A 25,008-nucleotide genomic window follows, 5' to 3' on the forward strand; every position below is an offset into this window, starting at 1 on the left:
ATCAAATACATTTAGGGATTGTACACTAAGAATATTGTTAATATAGCCTTATGCTGTTAATCATTACCTGGGGATAATTATATAGTGTTTTATACACTAATCCTATGACATTTTTATTAACTCATAATCCCTGTGCTAACAGTGGTGCATTAAACAAGTAATCATTAAGAGGGCAGCAAATATTAAAAATGCCTACTTTAAAATTCTTCAATCATGTTAAAGGGAATCCTCTAACACATGAGTTTCTCTAAAGAAAAGCAGTACCAAAAACAGTGTGGTTATGACATAATAATCAATAAACCTAGATCACTTAATATTTCCGTAATTTATGGCTATTTCCTTAAGGATGAAGGGGATTCATAATCTAAAAACATAACGAAAATCCCTCCTAGCAACTTTAATTTTAAATAGTGACTGTTTCTTGACAGACCTGGAAATTTATTTGAGGATAAGGTGCATTAGAAGTTGGTCCCCTGCCCATTTTACCTCTTTGAGTTCAAGGCTGGACATGTGTACGGTGTGGACACATGAACCAATTGCATTCAGACTTGGTTTAGGAAGACTGTGTGCAAAATTAATTAGGGCAACAGAGCCAAAGAGAAGGAGGATAACAATCAGAGGTGATACTCAGGTACCCTCTTTTGCTCCACGTGGAGAAATTATCTTTCCTCTTCTTTTCCAGGGAAACCCTTTGGGAAATACGGCAGATGATAAAAGTCTGAGACAAAATAAAAGCTCTTGTGAGAGAGAAAAAGAGAGTGAGAGCAAGAGAGAGAGAGAGAGAGAGAGACTAATGTTGTGGCCTCTACCTAAAGTCCTTAAGCCTTTATATGCGACATTCTGGGGCTGCCTGCCGTAGTCAGTTAACATTTCTGGCCTTCCAAGAAAATATAACTAGTCCCTTAAAAGCAGAGAGAGGAAGGAGAAATAATGGAGTGTCCCATTTCTGACAGTCAAGAGAGAAAAGAGAGAAATGTTCCTACACTGATCTCATTAAGATGACGAGAATAATGAGTGTGAATCTTATGTATGGATCTCACAGCAGATAGAAGAGGGCATAAATGTATCCCCCATCCACCCTTTTAGGATGCCTGATACACCACATTTATTCTCAGCTTCATCTAATACTACTGTTAGGGGTTTCTCTTACAATATTACAGCTTTAACTTCAAGTTTTGCCGCTGAAGTCATCTGAGTCAGCCACTCAGCGCATTTCATTGAGTGTGCATGAAAACGGGGAAGACCTGTTAACAGCAACTGAAATGCACACCAAGCAGGAGAGCCTGAATTTATTTCCCGTCATTGGCTCCGGTAATGGATTAAAAATACTGGCGAATGGCATTTTTCAGTTTACAATCTATTTTATATCCTAGTTCCTTAAACTTAGGCTAAAAAGTCTAGCCAATTAGAAATAGAACCCAGGTATTATTAAATATGTCTCTGGTATATCTTTTGGAGAAAGAGCCATGCATTTGTGGCCAACACTGATGGGACATTTTTCCTTGTGAATTATTTCTCAATTTTAGGTCCCGTGTAGAATATTTTCCAATAATAATTTTAAGTTAAATACTTTTTCATACTGATACAAATTTTGAAATATTACATAACTCTCAGAAACAAAAACCTGTGGTGTTGTGGTCATGTATATTATTCAAGTCTAAATCATCCACAGGCCCTTCTACTTAAGGACTTCAAAGCATTTCATACAGATGATTTAATTTAGCTTTCTTCACTCCAGTAACTCCAATAGCAATAAATTGGTGCACCAAGTTTATAGCAAACTATGCCTCCCATAATTTATATAATGAAGGGGACAACATCTTACAAATTCATATCAAAACCTGCCCAAATTATTATTTCAGTACTGCCACTACTTTGTAAAGGAATACACTATTCCATTATGTTGTTTAATTTTATGCTGGAGTAATTTGGATCTATAAAATTTAAAGGAAATTTAGGAAGATGGTGATACAAGGAAGCTGGGTCACCAGTTTTTCTAAATAATTGAAATACATACACTGTTTCCCTGGCATTTATTTAGTCTAATGGAAACTTAGGCCATGGGCAGGTTCATCTCAGCTACCATTTAATCAATGTGGATCAATATAGGTAGTTTAAGCTATTTAAGCAACTCAATGAAAATATATGTTTGAAACCTGTGAAATATATTCTTAATGAGTCGACATTTACTTTTGGGGAAAAAAAGCCATTTATCCTACTTGGAGGCCAAATGATAACTCTTGTCTAAAATGTTCCTTGCTTAAACACACAACAAACTCTTTAAGAGATTTTTATTGCTATACACACATCTCCACGCAGTGTTTTTGAGAACTATAATGTGATGTGATCTCAGTTTATAGAAAAGATCATCAAGACATAATGTATACACATTATTTAAACTGCAAGAATAATACTAAGCAGATTGGGTGCAGATTTACTAGAACAAATAGGCAATTCTAGCCCTCTCAGATCAACACATTTCTTAACAGAAAATACCAAGGATCAGGAGTCCAATTTTATACTCAGAATTCTACAGAACCATGTCAGACACCTGGTTTCTCTTCATTAAGGACAATTTGACTTAAAAGTTTCACCTTTCGTATCTTCTCATTGTTGCTGCCTTTGAAGCTTCCATTACTAGCAATAGGGGAAGAAGGGGAGTTATTGTATTAGTAAGTCATTTTACCTTTTAGCACTTTAATCTCCTGTCCTGCAAAATAATCTCTAAACTCCCTTCAGTTGTAACAGTCTATGACTTCATCTGCACCATTCAAAGCCCACACAACCTCCACCTTTTTAGGCCCTTTACCTTTGCCATTAGGAAGGGACCCCACCCTGAAGCTGGGGTTGAGACAGATGTGTTCCTGACATTCTGAGCACCAAGCCTCAATCCACTGAATCTACTTCTACTTTTTCCAAGTGATGTTTCCATCAACAGCTAGTACCCTATGAAGGGATCAGTAGGCTCTGTGAGTGATTCTGTCATTATCTATGACGTTGCCACTATAGAGAAACATGTTCCAAGGTCTAAACAACTGCCTTACAAAACAGGCTTTCACGTTTTGCTTGGAGGCTGGGAGCCTCTATGAAAAGCATTCTGTTTCAACTACACATCAGCCAAGATTTAGGACTTAGAAATAAAACTGTAGTAGAAGGTTCATACTAAGAATTTAAAACATGAAGAAAACAGTGCACATTCAGTCAACTAGTAGAACCCAGGTTAAAGATCTCTCTTATAAATACCAGCCTTCTGGTTAAGGTATACAATAGGCTCTTGCAATGGAAGAACCAAACTCTATTTAAAAGAATTTAGCTGGGAAGGGTAGCAGGGTTGGGAATATAGCCAGAGGTTATTGCACAAGTATAAACAGGATGAATAAGTTCTAGTGTTCCATAGTACTACAGGGTGACTATAATTAACAACAATTTATTGCATATTTTCAAATAGCTAGAAGAGCACATTTTGAATGTTCCCAACACAAAGAAATGAAAAATGTTTTAGGTGATGGATATGTTAATTACCCTGATTTTAACATTACATATTGTATATATATTTATAGAAATAGCACATTGTACTCCATAAACATGTACATTACATGTCAATTAAAAATAATAAAAACAAACAAACAACAAGAATTTAAACAAGCCCAGATATATACTGACCCCCTTACATTTTCAATATTGCTGCCTAACTAGAAAAAAATAAATTCTGCCATCTGAACTTCTATAATTATGAATTAATTTTCTCTGAATATTGGCCATCACTTTACTAAATCACTTCATAATGTAACCCCTCTCTTATACGTCAGTATGTTAATTTGTGAATAATTAATTAATGGACTACTTTTAACCTTGGTGACCTATTATTTTATATTCACTCCAAAAGATTTCTCTAATTGACTAAGGGAAACATTGTTTAGTTTGCTGACATTTTATGACAAAACTCGATGAAATATTCTTATTTCAAACATTGCCTGAAGTCTGCTTGGCGGGAACTGCATAGAATGCTAACTATAGAAACTGCAATAGAATTATTTGTATATAGCTACAGGGGATATAAAACATCATATATTTACATATCGTTGATAAATTGCAATAGTAAAAGTCTTTTGACCTATGGTGAACTGGGTAACTTGTCCTGCAGAACAGCCAGTAGAACAAGTATCTTCACTGTTTTGAGTAACTTTCCTATTCTATAACCTTTTGTTTTCTGTCCTTCAATGAAGATCTAATGAGTGATTGAGCTTAACATCTCAATTTGTATCTTTATATCTCTGACATATATTAAGAATATAAAGATTATTTATTAGTTATACATACAGTGCAATATTTGGATAAAATCCATCAAACCCTCATAGTGAGAGAGACTATATTATCTAGTCCAGAATTCATGTAGACTTCTGTACTTCTCTGTTTTGGTGAAGCACAGCACTGAACCCCTGGAATTGGGTTAGAGAAGAACACCCTCATACGGGGTTGCAAAAGAGGGAAGATTAAATTTTTCAATCTCTATGTAGCCAAACAAAATCTTTCCTTTAATTGGACTCTAGTGTAGTCAATACTTTTCTGTAGAGATCACAAATTCTCTTCCTCCAGATTGGTTCCCTATGGGAAAAATTTGTATCATAGGCAAACTACAGAAAATCCAAACTAGACTTTACCACCAAGAGCATAAAAGTAAGTAAGTAAGTAAACTTACATTAAACCTCAGAGCACTCATTCTAATTGGGGCGCTCTGACACTCAAGGGGGTGAAAATTGGTTCTTGGGGGGAACAAAAATTCTTGGATATTACAATGATTTGTGGCCCTCCAAAGCTCAATACCCCCAGACAAAATCTTATTCCATAGTATTTAATCTTCCTCATTAAAGTAAATTAAATTTTTCTCCTTAGAGTAGTGAATATGAAAAAAAATGGAGAAACACTGATTTCAAATGAAATAAAAGCCAAATTTTGTTTCTAAAATCTTTTATTCTTTCCCTTAGAATTGGGGCTGACTTGTTTTTATCCAATTACCTGTTTATACTTTGATATGCTTTCCATCTTTCCTTGCCTCTTAGCTTTTCTCTGATTCTCTCTTCATTATTTTGCTTTGAGCCAATAGCTGATGACTGGTGTGAACATCTGTGCTGTGTTATTGATCTCTAAATGTTACCACTTGCTGAGTGTTAGACCTCTGTCAGCACAGCAAAGGAGAAGATACAACATGGAGTCACAACTTGCAGACCTACTTGTGCCGAAGACTGACTACAGTGTCTATCCCCAGCTCCTACTGTAATGTAAAATGTAGTAAAATGATGGCAAGACAAGGGGCAAAGAAAAACAGAAACAACTTCCTTAATATTTCATATTGGCTTCTCACTTGGCAAATTAAGTCTAACATGTTCATAATTCTAGAGCATATCTTTATAACTAGTCAAAATAGAGAAATGGGAAGCAGAAAGCATTCTACTCCCATTTCTTAATTTTTACCAGATACAAAGGGCATGAAAACATGTGGAGAGTGAACTTAATGACCAAAGAATATTAATGACTGCACTGCCACTATAATTTACAACAATCCAAAAGTTATTACTCTTTATGAAATTTTACTAAAATAAATTATATAATTATCTCATTCATTTAAACTTTTTCCTTTGCAAAATATACAATAATGTGTTACAATGGAATACAGCTTGCCATTTTGCTCAGCATGTGTATCCCTTACACTTTAAATTGAAGTTGGAAAGTAGAGAATCCTTCAGAGGACAGGAACCTTGGATTAGGAATCTGGGGACAGACAATGAGACATCTCTGATTCATTATTTTATAATTTTTTGATCCTTGGTCAACTCATTTGTAAAATATGGACCATCCAACGTACTTTTTAAGTGTCTTATAAAGGTTTGGGGGCTGAAACTCCCAGATAAGTCTGCAAGGAGGAAGGTTGAGGTGAAACGGGCCAGTATCCACACAGCCAGAAAAAGACCACACTGGGGCTCTCTGTCTACCACCCTAACCTTCATTGCACGCACCATCAAGGCTCACAAGTAGGCTAATTTTTGGATTCAATATGGGGTCATAGTTATGTCAGTTATATTTGCAATTTATTTTTTACTGTAACATAGCACAACAGCACTATACCTGAGAAGAAGTGAAATAGTTTTATTTTTTCCAAATCACCCACAGAAGAAAACTTTTCCAGATTACAGCATCCTACTACTTCCCAAATTGAGAACAAAGGTGGAAGAGAAGAGATCATAGGAAACATGTGTGTTACCTACACATTAATTTTTCTTCTTCTTCCAAATATGAGATAAAATTTAGGAGAAAGAAGCCTTTCAGAAAGTAGCAGACCCTGTAGCTCACAGGATTATCTCCCTCCAAAGAGCAGAAAGCCCTTTTACTGACATCTGTTAAACAAAAAAGGGCGTTGGCGTTATTTATAGAGAACTAAATGCTGATTTGAGGAAGCTTTGTGTTGTAGATTTAGCAGATGCAAAATCAAAACAAAAATGACTATACATTTAAATAGACCTGAAAATGGAATTAGAGCATCACCCTTCAGGAAGGATTAGAGAAAATGTTTTATTCCATTATTATCTGGTTTGCTATGTTTCTTAAGATTCAGGGTTGATTTTAGTTACTAGTGATCAATGGTAAAACCCAACTCACTTCTAAATTATGTTCTTTGGGGGACTTTTATGTAATTGCAAGAATTATATGCAATGCTTCATGAAAGGTATGTTCAAGAAAACCTTGCAGTTTTCTTTATAATAACTTACAATTTTTCATTTAATTTATAATTTTTCATGTAATTCAGGACAATGCTTGAAAAAATTTCTTCCCTAGAATTGAGGTAAATTTAGGGAAAAAAATGCGTATTTTGAGTGTCAACTTGATGTGCCAGCATGTCCATATGAGTTGGGCATACAATCTATTTACTGAAAATTGTAGTACTAGAAACTTCTAAGTGTCAATACTTTTTGACACTGTGAAAGGAATTTTAGGCAACTTTAGAAATACAGAATCTTTTAAATCAGTGAAATTCTACACAAGTTTTCTTCTTTCCTTGCATGTTTGTGAAGAAATATTTAACGTAGCTTTAAAATTTGTATAAATTGGAAGTATTGTTTAGTAAACTCAGTCAATGTTCATGTCAGGGGAAAGCATAAACGAAGAAAGGTGGGCAGAAGAGCTTGGAACCTCATACTTATATAATTAGGAAAATGCATGAGTATAATAGGACTATCAATCGTACATCATTTTGCTTTTGTACTTGTTTTTTTTATTTTTCAGGGGTCCTTCTGCTTTGCTATTGTGGAGAAAGTAACAAAAATTATATCTGCGACATTTCCAATTTTTCTGCTAGCACTAAAAAAATAATTGTAGCAATAGCAACAACAACAAAAAAAGCTTCTATAAAAATCATTTGAAAATTGCCATGGACTGAAAGCATAATTTTGTTAGTGTGGTATTACTGATGTCTCTTAAATTTTCAAAATAGAAATTTCTGTTGGAAACTTAAAGTGACCTCCAATATGTCCAGTGTAATTACCCTGCGTTTCATTGTTCAGTAATATGAATGCTGACTTGAACAACAGGTGATGTAGACACGTGCCTTTGTTTTTACATTGATATTTCTTCTTAAGCAGTGCTCCCTTTTTAGTCCTTGATCATGATGGCCACTTAAAATGTCCTTATGGTTTGTAATAACTTTTTAAAAAATCCTATGTGGTTTAATAGCAGCAAGCTTTCTACACAGGAAGTACATGATAAGATATCTTTAGGAGCCTATTGTCTTTGGAACGTTGTATTATACTCCCATTGCCTCTGCAAGTTCAGTTCCTCCTCCTTTGCTTGTGCATCCTTCATTTGTTAAAAAATCATTTGGCTACACAGAGCTGCCTCATGTCATTCTTTGCATACATCATCTCTGTTTTTTCTCTCTTCCTGCATAATGGCCCAGCTTTCTGGGAGTAGCAGTTGTCCCGAATGTGATCTTTTACTAAAATGGGGATTGAATGAAGGTGGAGCACAAATTATCTGGAAGCAAAAGAAAATGAGGCATTTGGAAAAGACCCAGAAAAGAACAAATAATGAACCAGAGTGGCTTCGATGAATTGCTGTAGAGGGAATTCTTGGTTTTGACACAAAAGGAACACACGGACACCAAGGAAAACGTAGGGAGAGAATCTCAGTAGGAAACCGGCCTCGTAGGCTGGGCAGGACAGAGGGTTGAAGTCAGTAGCCTCCAGATATGAACAGAAACAAATGTATTTTATGACTAACAGTTAACCATTCAAACATGCCGTTTTTGGAACACAGAGTACTTTGAGGAGTTGACATTCCTTCATAATTCATGTTCATTGTTCCTCTAAGTAAAATATGTATCTCCCTTTAGTTATTCTATTAGGAATTGTACTTTAAAAGCAAGAGGACATTTTTGATAATGCATATCTTAAGACTTTTCATTAAAGTACCAAATTTAAATTCTACCTTTTTGTGCACTCTGACATTTTTGTCTGGCATTTTCATTAATTTTGCGACATACATAAATGTAGCTGAAATGTTAACTGATCAATACTTTGTCTCTCTCATGTAGCACTAGCGCTCCGTTCCCCAAGGACCACACAGCAGAACAGAAATTAAATGTGTAAAATATCAAATGTTAATGTTAAACACAGCGGCACTTACTGTATAACGACAGAAAAGGCTAAAACAATTCCAAATGGACAGATGGTACCACAAATTATCTACAATCACATTTAAAGATTAAAGTTTGTCCTGTAAAATAATTCTTTGACGCACACTGAAGTGTGTCCTTTTACTGATAGCTCAGTTGTCCAATTATTTTTGTGCTCATTACAGTGAGAAATGACAGTACTGAAAAGAAAGAGAGAACGTGCACTCTTTTTTTTTTCATGTTGCACCCACTGACATCCACAAGAACACAAATGTCTGGTCAAGAGCCTGATGAAAATTAAGCCCAATTTATGAGACATTTCCACGTCTACAATAGATGATTCCCAAAGACAAGCAGTGCCTTCCGCACTGCACACATCTGTGTTCGTTCTTAGGCAGATAATATTCATAGTAAAATTGCACACAAAAATAAGGACTTTCCCAGAAATGTGTTTGCTTATATTTTATCTATCACCTTCCAGACTGATTTCTGCCTCCAATATCATCAGCTGGCTTTGAATCTTCTCCACAACACATAGGTAGTGCTAAAGAGGCTGGCGCTGCTCTAACCCTGCATTTCTTGTGCTCCCCACTTTAATTGACATTGGGACAAAAAAAGCATTGTTTTTCTGCTTGGATTTTATTATTCTACATTTATTTTTGGATACTAAATTAGAAAAGAAAAATCAGACCGAATAGAATAAAGGCACTTAAACATTATAAAGTTTACTGGTCTGGGCCCAAAATCAAGCTGCGTAATGGTACAGACGCATGTGCTCCATGAGGCAGCTGCATTTATGAAAAAGTGGGCCAAGTGGAACAAATATTATAATAATAGACCCATGATCCATCAACAGGGAATGATGGGAACAATATGTTTGTAACAATGGGGTGCTGCTCATACTCTTCTCCTAATGGAAAGCAGTTCTTTTCAATAAACTGGCCAAAAGAGGCTCTACTTATGCAATGAGATCTTTGAAACATTTTGTTTTTAAATGCTTACATCATTTAATACCTACAAGATGAATAAATACCCTACCATAGCTTTTTTCTGAGCTGTTTTGATATTAAAATTACAAGGTATGTATTTTAAAAGCTCTTTTAGGAAGGAAATAATATCTGCTGTGTGGTGTTGGGCAAGGTACTTAACTTTTCTGTGCCTCAGTTTTTTCCTTCTGTATCCTGGGAAAATAACAGGATCTACTGCGTAAGGTTTTTGGGAGTATTACATTCATTACTGTGTGAAAGCACTTTCATGAATTAATGCATGAAAAATAGTTCCTTGGCACATAGTAAGTTCTTAATAAATATTATTATATAATCTTTTTATATTGGAATTTAATCTGAGGTTAAAATTGATGATTGATAAAAGATTATAAAATAGTTCAGGATTTAAAAGGAAACTCCAGGGAAAATTGCTACAATAGAATTAAGCTATGTTTATCATGATTTAAATAACTAGCTTCATTAGAGCAAACCCTTATTTACCTGGCATCATTGAACAATGAGGTTCTCCACCTAAGAAAAAATTTCAGGTTAATTGATTGGCTAATTGATCGGTCAATTGGTTTAGTCAGCCACTTATATTGGAAGCTTACTAAATGCTAGGTACTATTCAGGTGATGCTGGAGTACCAGGAGGGAAAAGGCATGATTCCCATTCTCCTAGAACTCCCAGTGTAGGTCTAAATAAATAAAGTTTGGTTTTGTTATTATTAATAGCTGTTTTAATCACATTCAATAGAATGTAATTCATCACTTCCGGTTTCCAGCAAAACATAGTTAATATTATTATTTCTTCTCATTGTGTGTTCACATCGTAGTTTGTGGCCTCTTTTTTCACCATCAGTGTCAGGAGTCCCTTTTTCTACCTTTATTGTGTTCGCTTCTCTTTTTCTGTGAGCCTCTTGCATTCAGCTTGTGTTTCCTAAGACTGAATCTGTCAGACACTGACCACCAGCTAAGAGAGATACTATTGCATTTCTTTCTCAATGAACTTTGATTTCCTTACAATGAAAATACTCAAGTAATATATAAATGTTCCTCAGTTGCTCAGTATACCAGTGCCTGATATTTTTTTAGAATCAAAAGTAAATTGTAAAAAAAGGCTGCCATCTTGAATTCATTTTACATGAATGACCTCCAGAAGCCAGAAGTTTATAAGACTTATACAACACATTGTAATGCTAAAGTGTTAAAAATGAATGTTCCTGAACAAATGACATAATTATACACATTTCTCTGTTTTCAAATTTTACAAACAGCTGTGAGGAATGACTTTAGAAGGAGTGAATCAAAAATGGTAGAATAACCTTTCGAGTAGAATTTTTTTTGCACCTGTTATATGGCCCCATAGAAACTGGAAGTAGTATTATAAAATACACATAGGAACTCAATATCATTTTTTCTCATTAATGTCAAAGTGCCTCTTAGCTAGTGAAAAATCAGAATAAAGTTTGCTTAACAGTACCCTAACGTATTTATCACGTGAAAGAGTTACTAAAAGAATATTGAGAGACTGAGATTTTTTTCCTAAAACTTAATGATGACAATGACTTTCTTTAAGGAGACAACAACGGGTCTATGAGAAGCAGGCTGCCTAACTTTCTGGTAACTTACAAGACAAAGGGACATACACACTCTTTGTCCCGTGTGCTCAGACATTAATGAAAGTCCCATACAAGGCCTGAGAGGAGGACAGAGCTCAAAGTACTAGACAGATGTGCATGCACTCACTTGAATGGTAATACTAAAATGTTGATTTGTTACTATAATTAAGGCTCTTCTTGTAAGCCCCTATAATAAAGTCATATTCTGTAAAACTGGCAACTATAAGGAACCATAAGGTACTCATATTCTAGCAAACATGAAAATAAAATAAAGAATTTCAAAAGGACTCCACTTAAACTTCAAACTGAAATCCTGAATAAGCAAAAATAACATGAGAAGAAAATCCCAGCTAAAGCTCAGAGGAAAGTATTCTTTTGGATTTTGTAGCTCTGCCAGTTGGTCTCATAAGCAGTTTTTAAATAATCAAAGTAAAATTCTACAAGAAGAACATTATTAAAGGGCTATTTGGATCTATCAAATTCTCACTTGTGACTTTTTAAAACCTGGAAATCTCAGAAATAATAAAATATCTCCTAAATAGGTCACATTCACTCCCAATTGATTCATATATGAAAGCATTATAACTAGCACTCTACTGCCAATGATTTTCATATTTTGAAAAAGTAACTATAAAACAAATGCAATCAAATTGAGGATGGTCAAGATTATTACTATTATTATTTTTCACAGTGAGTACTTTTCTTGGCTCTCCTATTGGGGATTTGGAATTATGCAATATGTAAAATTTTACTTTTTAACTGTCACAGAGAAAATTATACATTGGCTGAGATGTCTTGTGTTCCGGAAATCTGAGGGGGGAAAATGTATTCTTGGACTCAGACCTTGTACAATCCATCAGGTTCCTGCCCACGGCAAATCTGTCCAGTCAAGTCTTAAAATAGGAGTTTTTAAATGGCCACATCAACATAACTGTTACTATAGCCACAGAAACATGAAGCTATGATTACTGAATTTAATGAATAACAATGTAAGTAATACAGTATGATCATACCACAAAAGCAGCCAGACTCCTTGGGGGTGAATCCCAATCAAAGCAACTATTAACGTAGTATGCAGCATTTACAAGCACCATGACACAACGTTTCATTCTGATAAAGTTTCTTAGTAGCAGCTGTAAGGAAAATGAAAATATTATTAGAATTTGCAAGACTAAAAACCATCTGATATGCTGCAAAATTCTTCAAGCTTATTGTGATTTAAAAAGGACTCAGGAAGTTAATAAAGTTACACGAATATACCAAGCAATTTGGCTCACAAGTTAAAGAAAAAGAAGTATTTCTGAAGAAAGTAGAAAGAATTAACTTAGAGCAACTTCTTAGCTAAATATGTGTTTAAAAATAATGTTATATAGGTTGGGCAACCTGGCCTCAGAAGAAAAAAAATTTCTAACAGATTAAAGAAATTTTTGCTACTTATATACTGTGCATCTTTATTAATTTTAAACACTTAAATTTTATTATGGTTTTAAGATTCCTGAAATGCTTTAATTTTAAGATATTTCAAAGTGAAATATATAACTTGCTATGTTTTTATTTAGGGTCTTAGAGAAAAACTTGTCAAATACTGCTTTCTTATAGAAAACAAAGTTTTTTCACCATTTTAGTAGGATTCCTCTCTCTTACTATTTTTATCTGTCATCTCTCTATTTGTACCTTTCTCTCTCTCTCTCTCCCATTATAAATTTAACCTGTATTTTCTTATTACTTTTTTAAAATTTTGTAGGTAGGGAAAAACTTACAGTAACTAAGTGCTTTATAAAATCTCTTATTAAATATGTATATGAGAATTGATATAATTTAAATTTAAAATTTAAAGCTAATGCATACTGCAACTGTAAAAAGGAATAGCTCATGTGCTAGATGATGGTTCAAAAAATTACATAGAGCTATATTAATAATTAGAATAATTATGTGTCTGCAGGTTAATATTTTACTATTACCAAATATACTTCATCTGGTATTTTTAAGAAGTAGCTAATAAAGTTTACTGAGGTTACCTGGAAAAAATATATATATATGTAAATATAGATAAATATATGTGCAGACCAGTTTTAACAAGTTGCTAAAACTGAAATTCCTTGCAGGCTAAATAGAGTCTCCCTATTTGTTTTCCTTCTTGGTCCCTATCACCTTCCTTTAAAAGCTATTTTTGGTGAATTTATTCGATTAAAAATAAATTTAGGCTTCAAATACCGAAAAAATTATTAAATATTTGAAGGCACAGACAAGTTCAGTATACTTTGTAATGGTAGCGAATACATTTTATCTCTCTTAATTTGATGTAAACATTTTTTAAAAGGAGGGGCTTATCACTTTGTCTTAACTTGATATCAAGCCTAATTTAAGATCGTAAGCAATAGATAGCAAGCTTAATTTAAAATTCCTTCATGAGAGAAAAATTAGATTGCCTGATTTTCTATTTTCTTAGCTAAACATGCCAATAAAAGTTTACTTCTAAAAGATCATAGTTAAAATCTAATTAACAGGAAGATTTCCCTTAGAAGATGAAGCCCCCCTTCTCATCTGGATTAGAGGGAAGAGCTTTATGCTGGGCTCACTTTACACACACCTGCATCATACCTGTGGGTGGTCTGGACATATACATGAATCTCAGCTTTTAGTGGTCTCCTTTACACATTCCATGGCAATCAAATTGTACTTTATGTCCAAAATGATCATTCTTTTGCTAATGCATGAATACACGTCCATTAATGTAGTACCTACATTCTCCCCTTTCCTTTCTGACCACCCCCCCCCATCCAATTTATTAGTTTGGTATTGTCCCTGCTTGATCTTTTAGAGAAAGGGAAAAAAAGGAAGAAAAAGAAAGAAAAAAAAGAAAGAGCCATTTTCAATAAGTAGATGATCAAATATTCCATAGTCATCCCCCCTCCGTACCTCCAAAGTTTATTTGAATTTACTTAGATGTTTTACAGATATAATCAGGTCTTCCCAGAGGGATTAATCTTTCCTTGCATTTTACCTGTTTAGAGAGTCTGTTTTCCTCTTCAATGTACTTCTGTTCTTTGGGTATTAATGTTCGTAAGCTGGCTTTCACCTATACATCAACATATGTGTCTGTTATGGATTCATATATTACAAATGTTTACAAGTTTTTCACGCAGTTCAATTTGCAATAATTTCTAAAGTTTCAAAGTCGTGGCTGCTGTGCTCATAAAATATAAATGTATACAGTTGCACATGCATGCGCTTCCCTTTCTTATGCCGGCAGGCAGCAGCCAGAGCACAACCGCAGCAGCCGTCGCCAAGTATAACAGAAAGTGTGGGTGTGCCAGGCTGTGGCAGAAGCGTATTCTCCAGGATACATCAAGGTTTAGAGAAAATGAGGAATGACAGAAATTCTCTACAAATCAGGAACAAAAGCTTTCATGAAACTGAACTCTTTAGCAGTACAAAAAATCCAAAGTTAAGACTTACAGCATTAAAAATCACATCTATTTCAAGATAGATGACCCCCTTTGTTGGCCCTGTCAGCTGCTTGTTTTTCAAGACGTAGGCTTTCTGTTCACCATTTTGAATCTGCGGGAAAAGGACATGACAGCCGTCTGTCTTGCGGTCTCCACTGAATACACTCTCTCAGTGACCTTTCACCCCCAGCTGCTGAAACTGACAGAGAACCCAAAACAACTGTGGCAATTCTGACAAGTACCTGTTCATTACCAGGATCAAGTCTGTCAGGAAAAATTAACTATCATGGGATTCAACATGGCCGTGAATTGAGTATGTTAAAATTTTTAGTGTTCTTATTACAGACCTTGGTTGAAAAATGACAGACATAGAGCTGAGAGTTTTTTTTTTTTTTTTTTTTTCCATGAGCAAAAGCAACACAGAACAGTGTGTCAGGTGAATAAAACTTACAGACAGCAATGGTATAGCAACTTTGCCCAGAAAGTCAGCACTTCGATCCCGATCTTCGTCATAAACTGTCACTTCAAGAACTGAATGGATATCTTTAATGTTGCTGCACAATAAATATACATAAGAAAAAAAGATTTCATTAGTGGGAAACAAGAACTAGAATGATTTTGAAAATTTAGATAGCTCCAGCTGATTTTGTATGTGTGTGTGTTTGTGTATGCTATTTGCATACCCACGTACACAAGGTAGCTTGGTATCTGACAGAATTTCCCATAATGCACCTTAGTCAACTACAGTGATGATTCTATCATCTGGAACTTCGAACACCATTGTCATTTCAAATTATAATTTTTTAATGAAATATAATTTCCCAACTGGATGGGCACAGAATAAGTTATCAGGAAAAAAAAAATCAGTAAGTGGCACTGGTGTTTTTTAGACTTTTCCTTCTTCTCATTATCACAATAATTCATATCTTCCCATTTTCCCCTCATAAAACACTACCAGGTTTGATATCAAGAGTCACAGTATATTTTATATAATAATTCTTTTTCATAATAATAAGACATCTCCTTTTTGTTTACAGCTCTCACCAAAACATTGGTTTAGTTTCTTTTAGGTTTACGATAAAAATTAACAAACACAGAAAATAGAACGGAGAAAATATAACATTTAGTTATTGTACCACCCTGGAATTTAGAAATTAAGTAGTGTTCCATTACGTTCCAAAGACAACATATGTTAATAAACAACTGTGTGAGCTCTTCATATTTTTGTTTCTGGAAAATAAGCACAAATTGTTGACAGCATTTATTCTTTGATCAAACTGTTTACGAAGAAAACATGAATTAAGAGAAAACCAAAAAGTGAATATATTCATTACTGAAAAATTGCAACCACATGTGAGAAGAGGCTTTATCAGGGCACAATCAATTAATGGCTTTGATAATAATCAAACCTATTCATTCAATTACGCATTCCAGAGAAAAACACTCTCCACAATCTTCTTAGGAGTGCAAGTCTCCTGACCAGGCTTTTATCTCTTATAAAAATGTGGAATTCCTTAAAAATAAATTGGTCAGATAATTAAAGCTGATTAGTTCCTGGCTCTTAAAGCACAGACATAATACGAAATTAATGAAGAATTTAGCAGTTTTTCATATACAAAAAATAAAATCATGGTAGAAAACTTTTAAAAAGTACTTCTGTTTGGAGAGTTTTCCTTTGTTCAGAGTCCATTTCTAAAGCCCAGTTTAAAAAAAAAAAACTGAATTTAGGAGATACTATAGTGTAGCATTGGCAGCTTTTACAGCGCATGATTGAAAAGGTTTACAAACTTTTTTAAAACAAAAGGAAAATTAACCCAAAGGGTGTTTTGGGTATCTAGGACAATACTTAATATTCTTATTGTGCGAAAATGAAACAAACCAAAGCTAAAGCATCTGCCGAATTCGTGACCGGATTGTTTGCTGATTTCAGCAATGAAACAAATAGAGCTTTGTCCTCCTTGGTGTCAATGCAGTGGGGAAGAATTTCAATAGAAAGTATAAAAGGAAGAAGCAGTATGGCAATTCAGTTAATGGGAGCAAAACCCTTAGTCAAATCATAGAAAAAGGACAGTTTAAAAAAAGTCTGTGAAAACAAAGAAAAATGGCATACCGTTTTTCCCAGGTTTCACTCTCATGAAGGTAGAAAGTTAGGAAATTCATTGTTAGCAAAGGCAGGCCAGATGTACTGAGTTGTGAATCAGTTAAGAATAAACACATACATTGAAAAAAACCTCTAAAATAGGTACAATTTAATATCATTTCCGAAATGAGCCCAAGGTAATGCCTACTTACAACGTGAAGACTTTGTTCCATTCAGGATTGAGATTTTTGTAGACGGTATGTGTTAGCAGTCTATCGTTGTTCAGTTCTACTACACAAAATGGGTCACTTTTACCTACAAGAGATTTTGGGTGAACATTTTTAGTATAAATAGCACCCACAGTTCACAGCGTCATGATCATGACAATATCTCTTTTTCAAAATGTTTTATAGTAAACAAAATGTGAAGTGCAATTTTAAAAATTGCAAAAATACCCTATCAAAGTAGAGTTAGATGTAACCAGTTGACGTTAGCAATTGTTACGATTCATAGCTATTTAGAGCCTGAAAAAGTAAAAGAAAGAAAATTATATAGCTGCCATTTCAATTTGCAATTTTTTTACAAAAATAATACATAACTGCTAATTATGATAGAGAATGTGATGCATGTCCATCCTTAAATCAGTTTTTATTTAATTCTATAATGACCATTTGAAAAGTTCAGCCCCTTTACTTTTATGCATGTGTTTTTCAATTCATCTGATTTACTAGTAATCAGGAATTTCTGATTCTGTATCAGGAATTTCTAATCAAGTTTATTTTGCCAAAACTGCTACATTGCAGAATTATAGCATTTTAATCGGACTAAGATTTAGTTATTTTCTTCTGAGATATCTATGGCCTCACAAGAAGGTAAATTAGACCCTCTGAGGCAGAAAAATTTCTGTCATTTGAAACTTAACATCAACAACCAATCTGCATGTTAAAGAGCAGTATTTTTTTCTGTCCCTTGAAAGTAAAGGATTTAGAAGTTATCATCTGCTTATAGCCACTCTGCCTTGTCATATTCAAATCTTACCCATACGGCAGTTATGTTTTGTGAAGTCCTCAATATTTTCGTAATATTTTAATACGTTCTGTACTATAAGAACCCATAAAGTCAGAGGCTCTATGGGGGCAGCATTAATGATATTAGTGCAGCATGTAATTTGTTTGATACCTTATACAAATGACAATGAAATCAATATTTAGACAAAGCTGTCCAGAGGTCATATCTTTTAAACTATAATATTGATTTAGACTACATAAGAGGTTAATGTGCATATTATTAACTTTAATGATAAAGAATAATTGTTTTAAATGCATTGTGAATTGTAGTCACAGTAGTTTACACTTCTGCGAAAGCTTAAATATCATTGAAGATTTTCAATTAAATTTTAATGGGAAGGAATTCATTAGCTATCAGTGCAGATAAGCTATGTATTCCCATACAGCTGTGTATTTACTTTCCATATAGTAATTCTTAAAATGAGCTGTACAAACTTTGACTCACCTTTAATTTAATTTATTAATTTTATATTAAAAAAGAGATTTAATATGTGTGTGCTAGTTCAGGAGCCTCACATACCCCAGGATAATTGCATAATTTAACATTATGGTGGTCTTCTCAATTTTGTATCTTAGGAAAAATTTTTAATAAAGAATAGAGAACTGGAAATCTCCAAGGTCTGGTGAAAATATTACTTCTGGGTTAGGATCTGTGTTATCTCCCCTACCCCTACCTTCTTCATCCTCTTATCCTACCCATTACCACCCTCACTTCCAACTCACATGCCCCATGGAAGATAGTGTTCAAAAAATAATATTTTGTTCATTAAAACACATCGTAATAGGTTTATATTTGGCATATCATATCAACTTTATTTTCTTCCATAGAATTCAGATGCAAGCATAAACAGGCAGATGCAAACCATTTTCAAAATATATTTAAATGTAAGGTACTAGACAAGACCTTTCTCAGTAATGGTGCTGTCTGTACCTTAGTAGACAGTAGGCCACACACATATGAAAAGTTAGGTAATAGTTTGACTATAGATTCACTCATTTAACAAATATTTATTGCTTACCAAATACCAGGCAGTGTTATGTGTTGAGGAGACAGCAGTCAACAAAACAATTAAAAAAAAAAAAAAAATCCCTGACCCTGTGGAATTTACATTGAGGAAGAAGACACATAATAAACACATTTTGTAGGATTTTAGAAGGTGGTAAGTTCTATGGAGAAAAATAAAGATGGGAAAGGTGATGGGGAGTGCTGGTATACATATGCAATTTAAAAAAAAAGGGCTGCAGAGAAAGTCTCACTGAGAAAGTGACATTATAGGCAAAGAAATGAGGAGGTGAGGGGGGCAGCTGGGGTTACCCAGCAGAACAGACTGTGCAAAGGCCAGGGAAGTGGCTACGCCTGGTGTCTCTGGAACATCCGGGACGCCAGTGTGACTGGAGGAATGGGTTGGGGAGATGAGGGGAGTGTCGTAGGTCACCCAGAGAGGTCTCAGGACAGTGGCAAGGCCTCTGAAAGGACTTGGATTTCACTCTAATTAAGAGGGGAAGCTTTTGGAGGGGTTTGAGTTGAGGAATGATATGATCTGATGGCTGCTATTTGGAAAATAAGGTGGAGAAAGGGCAATGGAGGAGAGAGGAAGAGCGAGGAGGCTATTGCAATAATCCAGGGGGTGAAAGTGGTTGGATTCTGGATATATTCTGAGGGTAGAATCAACAGGATTTGCAGATGTCAATATTGAATAATCTAAGATGCCCTCATATTATTATTTGAAAATGAAAAACAGTTCATTGAGCTTAGCCAAACCAGTCTTTTTTTTTCCCCCAAGGACAATAAGCATTCAACAAGGTGCTCAGACTGGATATCTCTAGAATCTGACAAAGAGGAAAAATTAGGTAAGGGGAGAGCAGGCAAGTTTATGTTTAATTTATATTCATCTTTTCATCTTTTCCTTCTAAAAAGTTATCTCTTTACAGTTATCAGTAATGGATGCCCACATCAGGTCTTTACACACTGTATTATTTTTGACTAATTTAGAAAGCCTCCTTCTGCCACTGTGTGATCAAGGGCAATTAAAAATGAACAGCAATTTGAACCAAAATAATAGTAAATGCACAATATCAAATTCTATCAACTTACCACTAAAGAGCATACACTACAGTTTTATTTTAAAGAAATGGCTACACATAGCTAATGTGCTTATCTGGTTTGCTAAATAATGCTTTAAATGACTGGCTTTTCAGTTCCTAAATTTTGCAGCCTTGATTATCTGCCACTTAAACAAACAAAACCAATCAGAGAACTACTACTGATGGACTGAACCATTAATTATCTCCTTAATTATTCCTTCCTTTCATCCTTTTGTCATTCCATTTAGACTCTATGACATGCTGCTCTGCTTGCTGAGAGTACCTGGGCTGTGGGGTTGACTATGGAATGGGGTGTGGATGTCTATAAAGTGCACTATATTCTCTGAAGCTCCAGAGAGTGATACAAAGCAGGGCCCTGCAGTGTCCTTGTTCCATACTGTATGGCTAGAAGTGCAAGGAATGAAGGCGGCATCCAAAGTTGAAGTATATTTTGTGTCTCATAATTTTTGAGTATTTAAAGAGCCTAAATGTTGGAGAACACAGATTATCTTGTCTCCCTCTCACTCATTTTTGTCATAAGACTAAAGCAGACCTGTAAGTACCAACTGGCTCTTCCTTAAGCCCTATCATTTTGGCTAAAAAAGTGCCCATCCCTCTCCTTAGCAATGCAAGAAACTGGGGAATTTGGTTTAGATAGAAGACCGCAATTGCAGCAGTGCTGGGTGAGGGCAGGGGCTGTGGGATTGATTGCTTTACCCACCATGACAGCTAGAAAGGAAGCAGCCTTCTTTGAGAACATGGCACTTTTCCATGTTGACAATTTTCTAGAGAGAAATAGAAATTGAATGTCTGCTCTGCTCATCCCAGAATTATAAGTATGATTAAGACATAGTCCAGCTCTCAAGGCATGCAAAATTTAGAAGACATGATAGACATGTAAACACACAATTGTGATGCAGGGTTGTTAAAAGCCATAATAAAGGTAAGTGAAGGGTGCAACGGGAGCAATGAGAAGGAAGCACGTCATTCTGCAACCTCAGGACAGGAAGGGGGAAAGGATGTGAAGATTTTCCCAGGGGAGGTGACTCTCGTGATCTATGGTGACTGCACATTTCTATCACCAGGGTTTTTAGAAGTGAAGGACAATGACATAAAAAGTGGACTTTAACAATTTATTATCAGGAATATTTAGCTTACATCTATTTGTGTGTCCTTTTAATAAGTTCTCTACAAGACAAAAACTTAGATGTTACATAACCACTATAAAATAGATACTTAAAAATATTATATTAGGACTGACGTATTTATCTATAATCTAGTTATTAATAAAAACTAAGAGCTATTTTTTTCTATGGATTTTTATCTTAAAAAGAAATCTCCCAACAGAATTAACATTAGAAAGAGACTCTTTAACACCCTAACTCTAAAACAGAATCTACAACAGATTTTTAAAGCATATACTCTATTGCCTCAATTCTTCTTTTGGTAAAAAGGCATTCCTATAACAATAAAAACAAACATCAGAATTGTCTCCAATGAGCGTCTTTTCTGGCAATCTTCAAAACGGCACCAAGGATTAAACGGGTGCACTGACTGGCTAATTCTCTCTCCTTCTTAGTCCTTGCTCTTTAAAGTCACAACGCTGACATACTGACAAAGAACTGTGGGAAAGTCTGTCCCGCCTCTGCTCACTTGCTACCTGTTCTGTGGGCAAGTGGACGACTTCAGTTTGTGCAAACTACTGGATGGAGCATTAAAGTCACTCAAAAGATACTGAATGATATTCTTGCTCCCAGAATAGAGAGTTAATCCTGATCCATCAGCGGTGGGCTTTGTCCAGGGTCATTTTGCTGCTGACAAGGAGCACAGTTTTCTGGGTGTGATGGGTTATAAAAATGTGTGTGTGTGGATACCCACTGACCGCCTCTTTGTTGCCATGTCTGAAAACATAGACAGCTTTCAATAGTATGGAAAGCAATTCATACCCCCAGGGCCTTTTATTTGGGGCCTACCTTGCACAAATTAAGCTCTTTGGTTTAATTTCCTCAGTTGCCACAGTTTGAAATGGCTATATTGTAATCTTTTTTAAAAAAAAAATTATAATCAAGGTTGCCATCTGTCCTTTCTACAAACTGGAAATTCAGTCAGAAAAAGTAGCAATGTTATAGTTGAGGGAATTCCATAGGGCCCATCAGAACAAAAGCAATGTATGTTGACGATGTCTTCCAAGGCTCCGCCTCTCATCACTGGAGATGTGGTTTTGACCTTAGCTTTTTTCATTGACTGACCTAAACATATTTTAAACATCTGACTGGTAGAATTACATTAACTGACACTCTTCACACTAGGTCCCCACTGGTCTGATTCTGGGACTGAGCAGTAATAATAGGGCTTCTCTTTTCCCCCACGTCTTGAAGCAGGTTTCATTATGGCAGGCAAATAGACACCGTAGAGTCGTGACTCTCAAGCTACTAGATTCAATACATTTTTTTGTTTGTTTTCTATATTGAAGATTAGATAATACCCTCTTTACTATCCTGAAATAAAATAAAACTGACCCATAAATGATTTCAAATTTTAGTATAATGCCTGAATTCTATTATAAAGGAAGACTAAATAGAAAGCTGTTTACAAATAAAAGTATGCATTGGTTTATTTAACAAATACCGATAAATTCACAGCTAACAGACACAATGCACACTAACAGGGTGAAGGGCACACTTATAACTTTGACTCAAACTGTACAAAAGCAAATTGTGTAACCAAAATGTGTGTACCCCTGTAAAATTCTGAAATTAAAAAAAAAAAAAACTTATTGAGTGCTTATGATGTGTCAGGTCATATGAACAAAGAAAGGAAAGGTCTCTGCTCTCTTAGAATTGACCTGGTGGGGAGGGGAGGGGAGAAAGAGAATAAATATTGAGCATAGTGAATAAGTAGACTATAAGATATGTTAGAGAGTAATACATGTTAATCGAAAACAGAAAAACATAGAGTAGACTAAGGAGTTTGAAGGGGGCAGGAAGGGGCACAGCATATAGATTTAGTTAGGGTGGTTGGAGGATGTGAGGTCTGAGGACAAAACTGAAGAAGGTGCAAGAGTGGCTAAGGGATATCTGGAGAAAAGCGATCCAGGTAGAGGAAGAGCTAGACTAAAGCTTGGCGTGCTCAGGGCCTCTTATACTGGGACCCAGTGAACAAGTGGGAGATTAGTAGATGTCAGAGAAGTAATGGGGTATCAGATCACGAAGTGCCTTGGACACTGTCCTAGAGTCTCTGGTGTATACCAAGTGAAATGGAAGCCATTTGCAAGGCTTAAATAAATAATTCTATGTATTTATTGCATTCAGGATGCAATCTAGGCTCAGATAATCATGAAACAGATTTTAAACCTATATTGATGTCTATATTTCATCATGCAGGACTGAATTTCATTATGTAAGATTGTCTGATACCTTGTAGGACATTTAGCATCCCCATCCCCCAGCTACCAAGCACCAGTAGTGCTCCAAAATCATTGTGGCAACTAAAGTTGCCTCAAAAATCTCCAAAACACCCAAGGGGGCGATACTACCCTCTCTGCTGTTGAGAATCCTTGCCCTACAGCAACAATTCTTAAGCATTTTGGTCTCAGGAAGTCTTAAAAATTATCAAGGATCTCAAAGAGTTATTGTTTTTGTGGACTATATCTTCTAAAACTTACTATTTTAGAAATTAAAATAACATTAAAAATATGTATTAATTCACTAATAATAATAAATCCATGGCATGTTAATATCAGAGTAATCAAACCTTATGTAGACTTTGGAAAACTCCATTGTACATTCATGAGAGAATGAGAATGAGAAAGGCAAATAACATCTTAGTAGTATTATGAAAATAGTTTTGATTTCACAGATCCCTGAATTGGTCTTGCGGCTCCCCAGAGGTTCCTGGAACACACTTTGAAAACCATGACTAGTGGAAATAGATAAAGCTCAATATAAATATGAGTTTATTTACCTTAGGGTCTAGAACTAGATGTGAAAGAATATTTATAGGATTGTGTGTAACTAGATGCATTCTTGAGTACTAGAATTGAACCATCTTGATATATGCTGAGAAGCTCAAAATTTATGACAGAAGAATGAAAAGCGAAATAAGACTGATGAGAAACTGAAAAATATAGAAGAGGGAAACCATGGGATCTATGAAATGAGGAGAGGCGGTGAGAAAATTATGCCCAAGCTTTTAAGAGTTTAGATAAATTATGTTAAAAAAAATTTAAAGACTTCATTTTCAATTCATATTTAATATAGTAACTATTAATATGTGAAAGTGATTTGTTACAAGCTTAGAAATGCAAAAGTTTTCTGGTCTAAAATGAGTATAAAAATATATTATAAGCTCTTTTGTTTTTGCAAACCTTCCTAGATACCGTAGGATCTACGGTAAATTTATATTCAATTAGACTCCCCTGCAGAAAAGCATGAGGTTTCAGATAAGCTTCCCTATAAGTAAAATAATTAACTGAAGAGATCTTTTGCAGTGAAATGAAATTCTTTAGGCTTAAAAAAATTAAGTACTGTATTAGGTGATTACACTTTTTAAATTTTCTTTAACTAGTCAAAGGTAATAACTACAAATTGTCATCTGTCAGGGCTTTGCCTTTAGAATGATGTCTTTATCTTTTTTATTATTCTTCTACAAAATATCTCCTCCAAGAGTCTGTTATTCATCTTGGTATCTACTGTAATATCTCAGAATTTGAGAGCCTGGAAAGAAGCCTTAGAGGCCAAGTTCAAAAGCTCAGGTAGGTCTTGCCCCCCCTCTGCAACCAGGGGCTTCTTCAGGTTCTGCTTCAATAGTTCCAGTGATAAGAAATCATCACCTCCACAGGAATCTTCCGATCTATTTTTTGGCAATTATAATTTCTGGAAAGTGATTCTGTACATTATATATGAAATTATGTCCCCATAGCTTTTATCTGTTCTATCTTTGCCTTCGGTAGTAATTTAAAAATCTAAATAAAATGATATATATAAAGGGAAGGTACAGCATCTGTCACATAGAGAATGACCAATGTGCTTTACCTGCCATCCGGTGCTGGATATT

The 25,008-nt window shown here is 35.0% G+C and overlaps 1 protein-coding gene across 8 annotated transcripts in view; it reads right to left on the bottom strand.

Annotated features, from left to right (window-relative positions):
* The window catches only part of MCTP1 (multiple C2 and transmembrane domain containing 1), a 494,950-nt gene that overhangs the window by 134,054 nt on the left and 335,888 nt on the right, over nt 1-25,008 (bottom strand). For 6 of the 8 annotated variants that reach the window (XM_069491905.1, XM_069491904.1, XM_069491903.1 and 3 more), the window contains 5 exons: nt 17,014-17,116; nt 15,173-15,275; nt 14,732-14,833; nt 14,277-14,351; nt 12,286-12,405 (listed from right to left, as the gene is read on the bottom strand). In XM_069491905.1, the coding sequence (XP_069348006.1) occupies nt 12,286-12,405; nt 14,277-14,351; nt 14,732-14,833; nt 15,173-15,275; nt 17,014-17,116 (503 nt within the window). Of the gene's footprint in view, nt 1-11,123; nt 11,350-12,232; nt 12,406-14,276; nt 14,352-14,731; nt 14,834-15,172; nt 15,276-17,013; nt 17,117-25,008 lie in introns of those variants that run through there. The other 2 variants (XM_069491906.1, XM_069491907.1) reach the window with 2 other exon arrangements.

This window comes from Eulemur rufifrons, chromosome 17, assembly GCF_041146395.1.
Source record: "Eulemur rufifrons isolate Redbay chromosome 17, OSU_ERuf_1, whole genome shotgun sequence".
Classification (NCBI taxonomy): domain Eukaryota; kingdom Metazoa; phylum Chordata; class Mammalia; order Primates; family Lemuridae; genus Eulemur; species Eulemur rufifrons.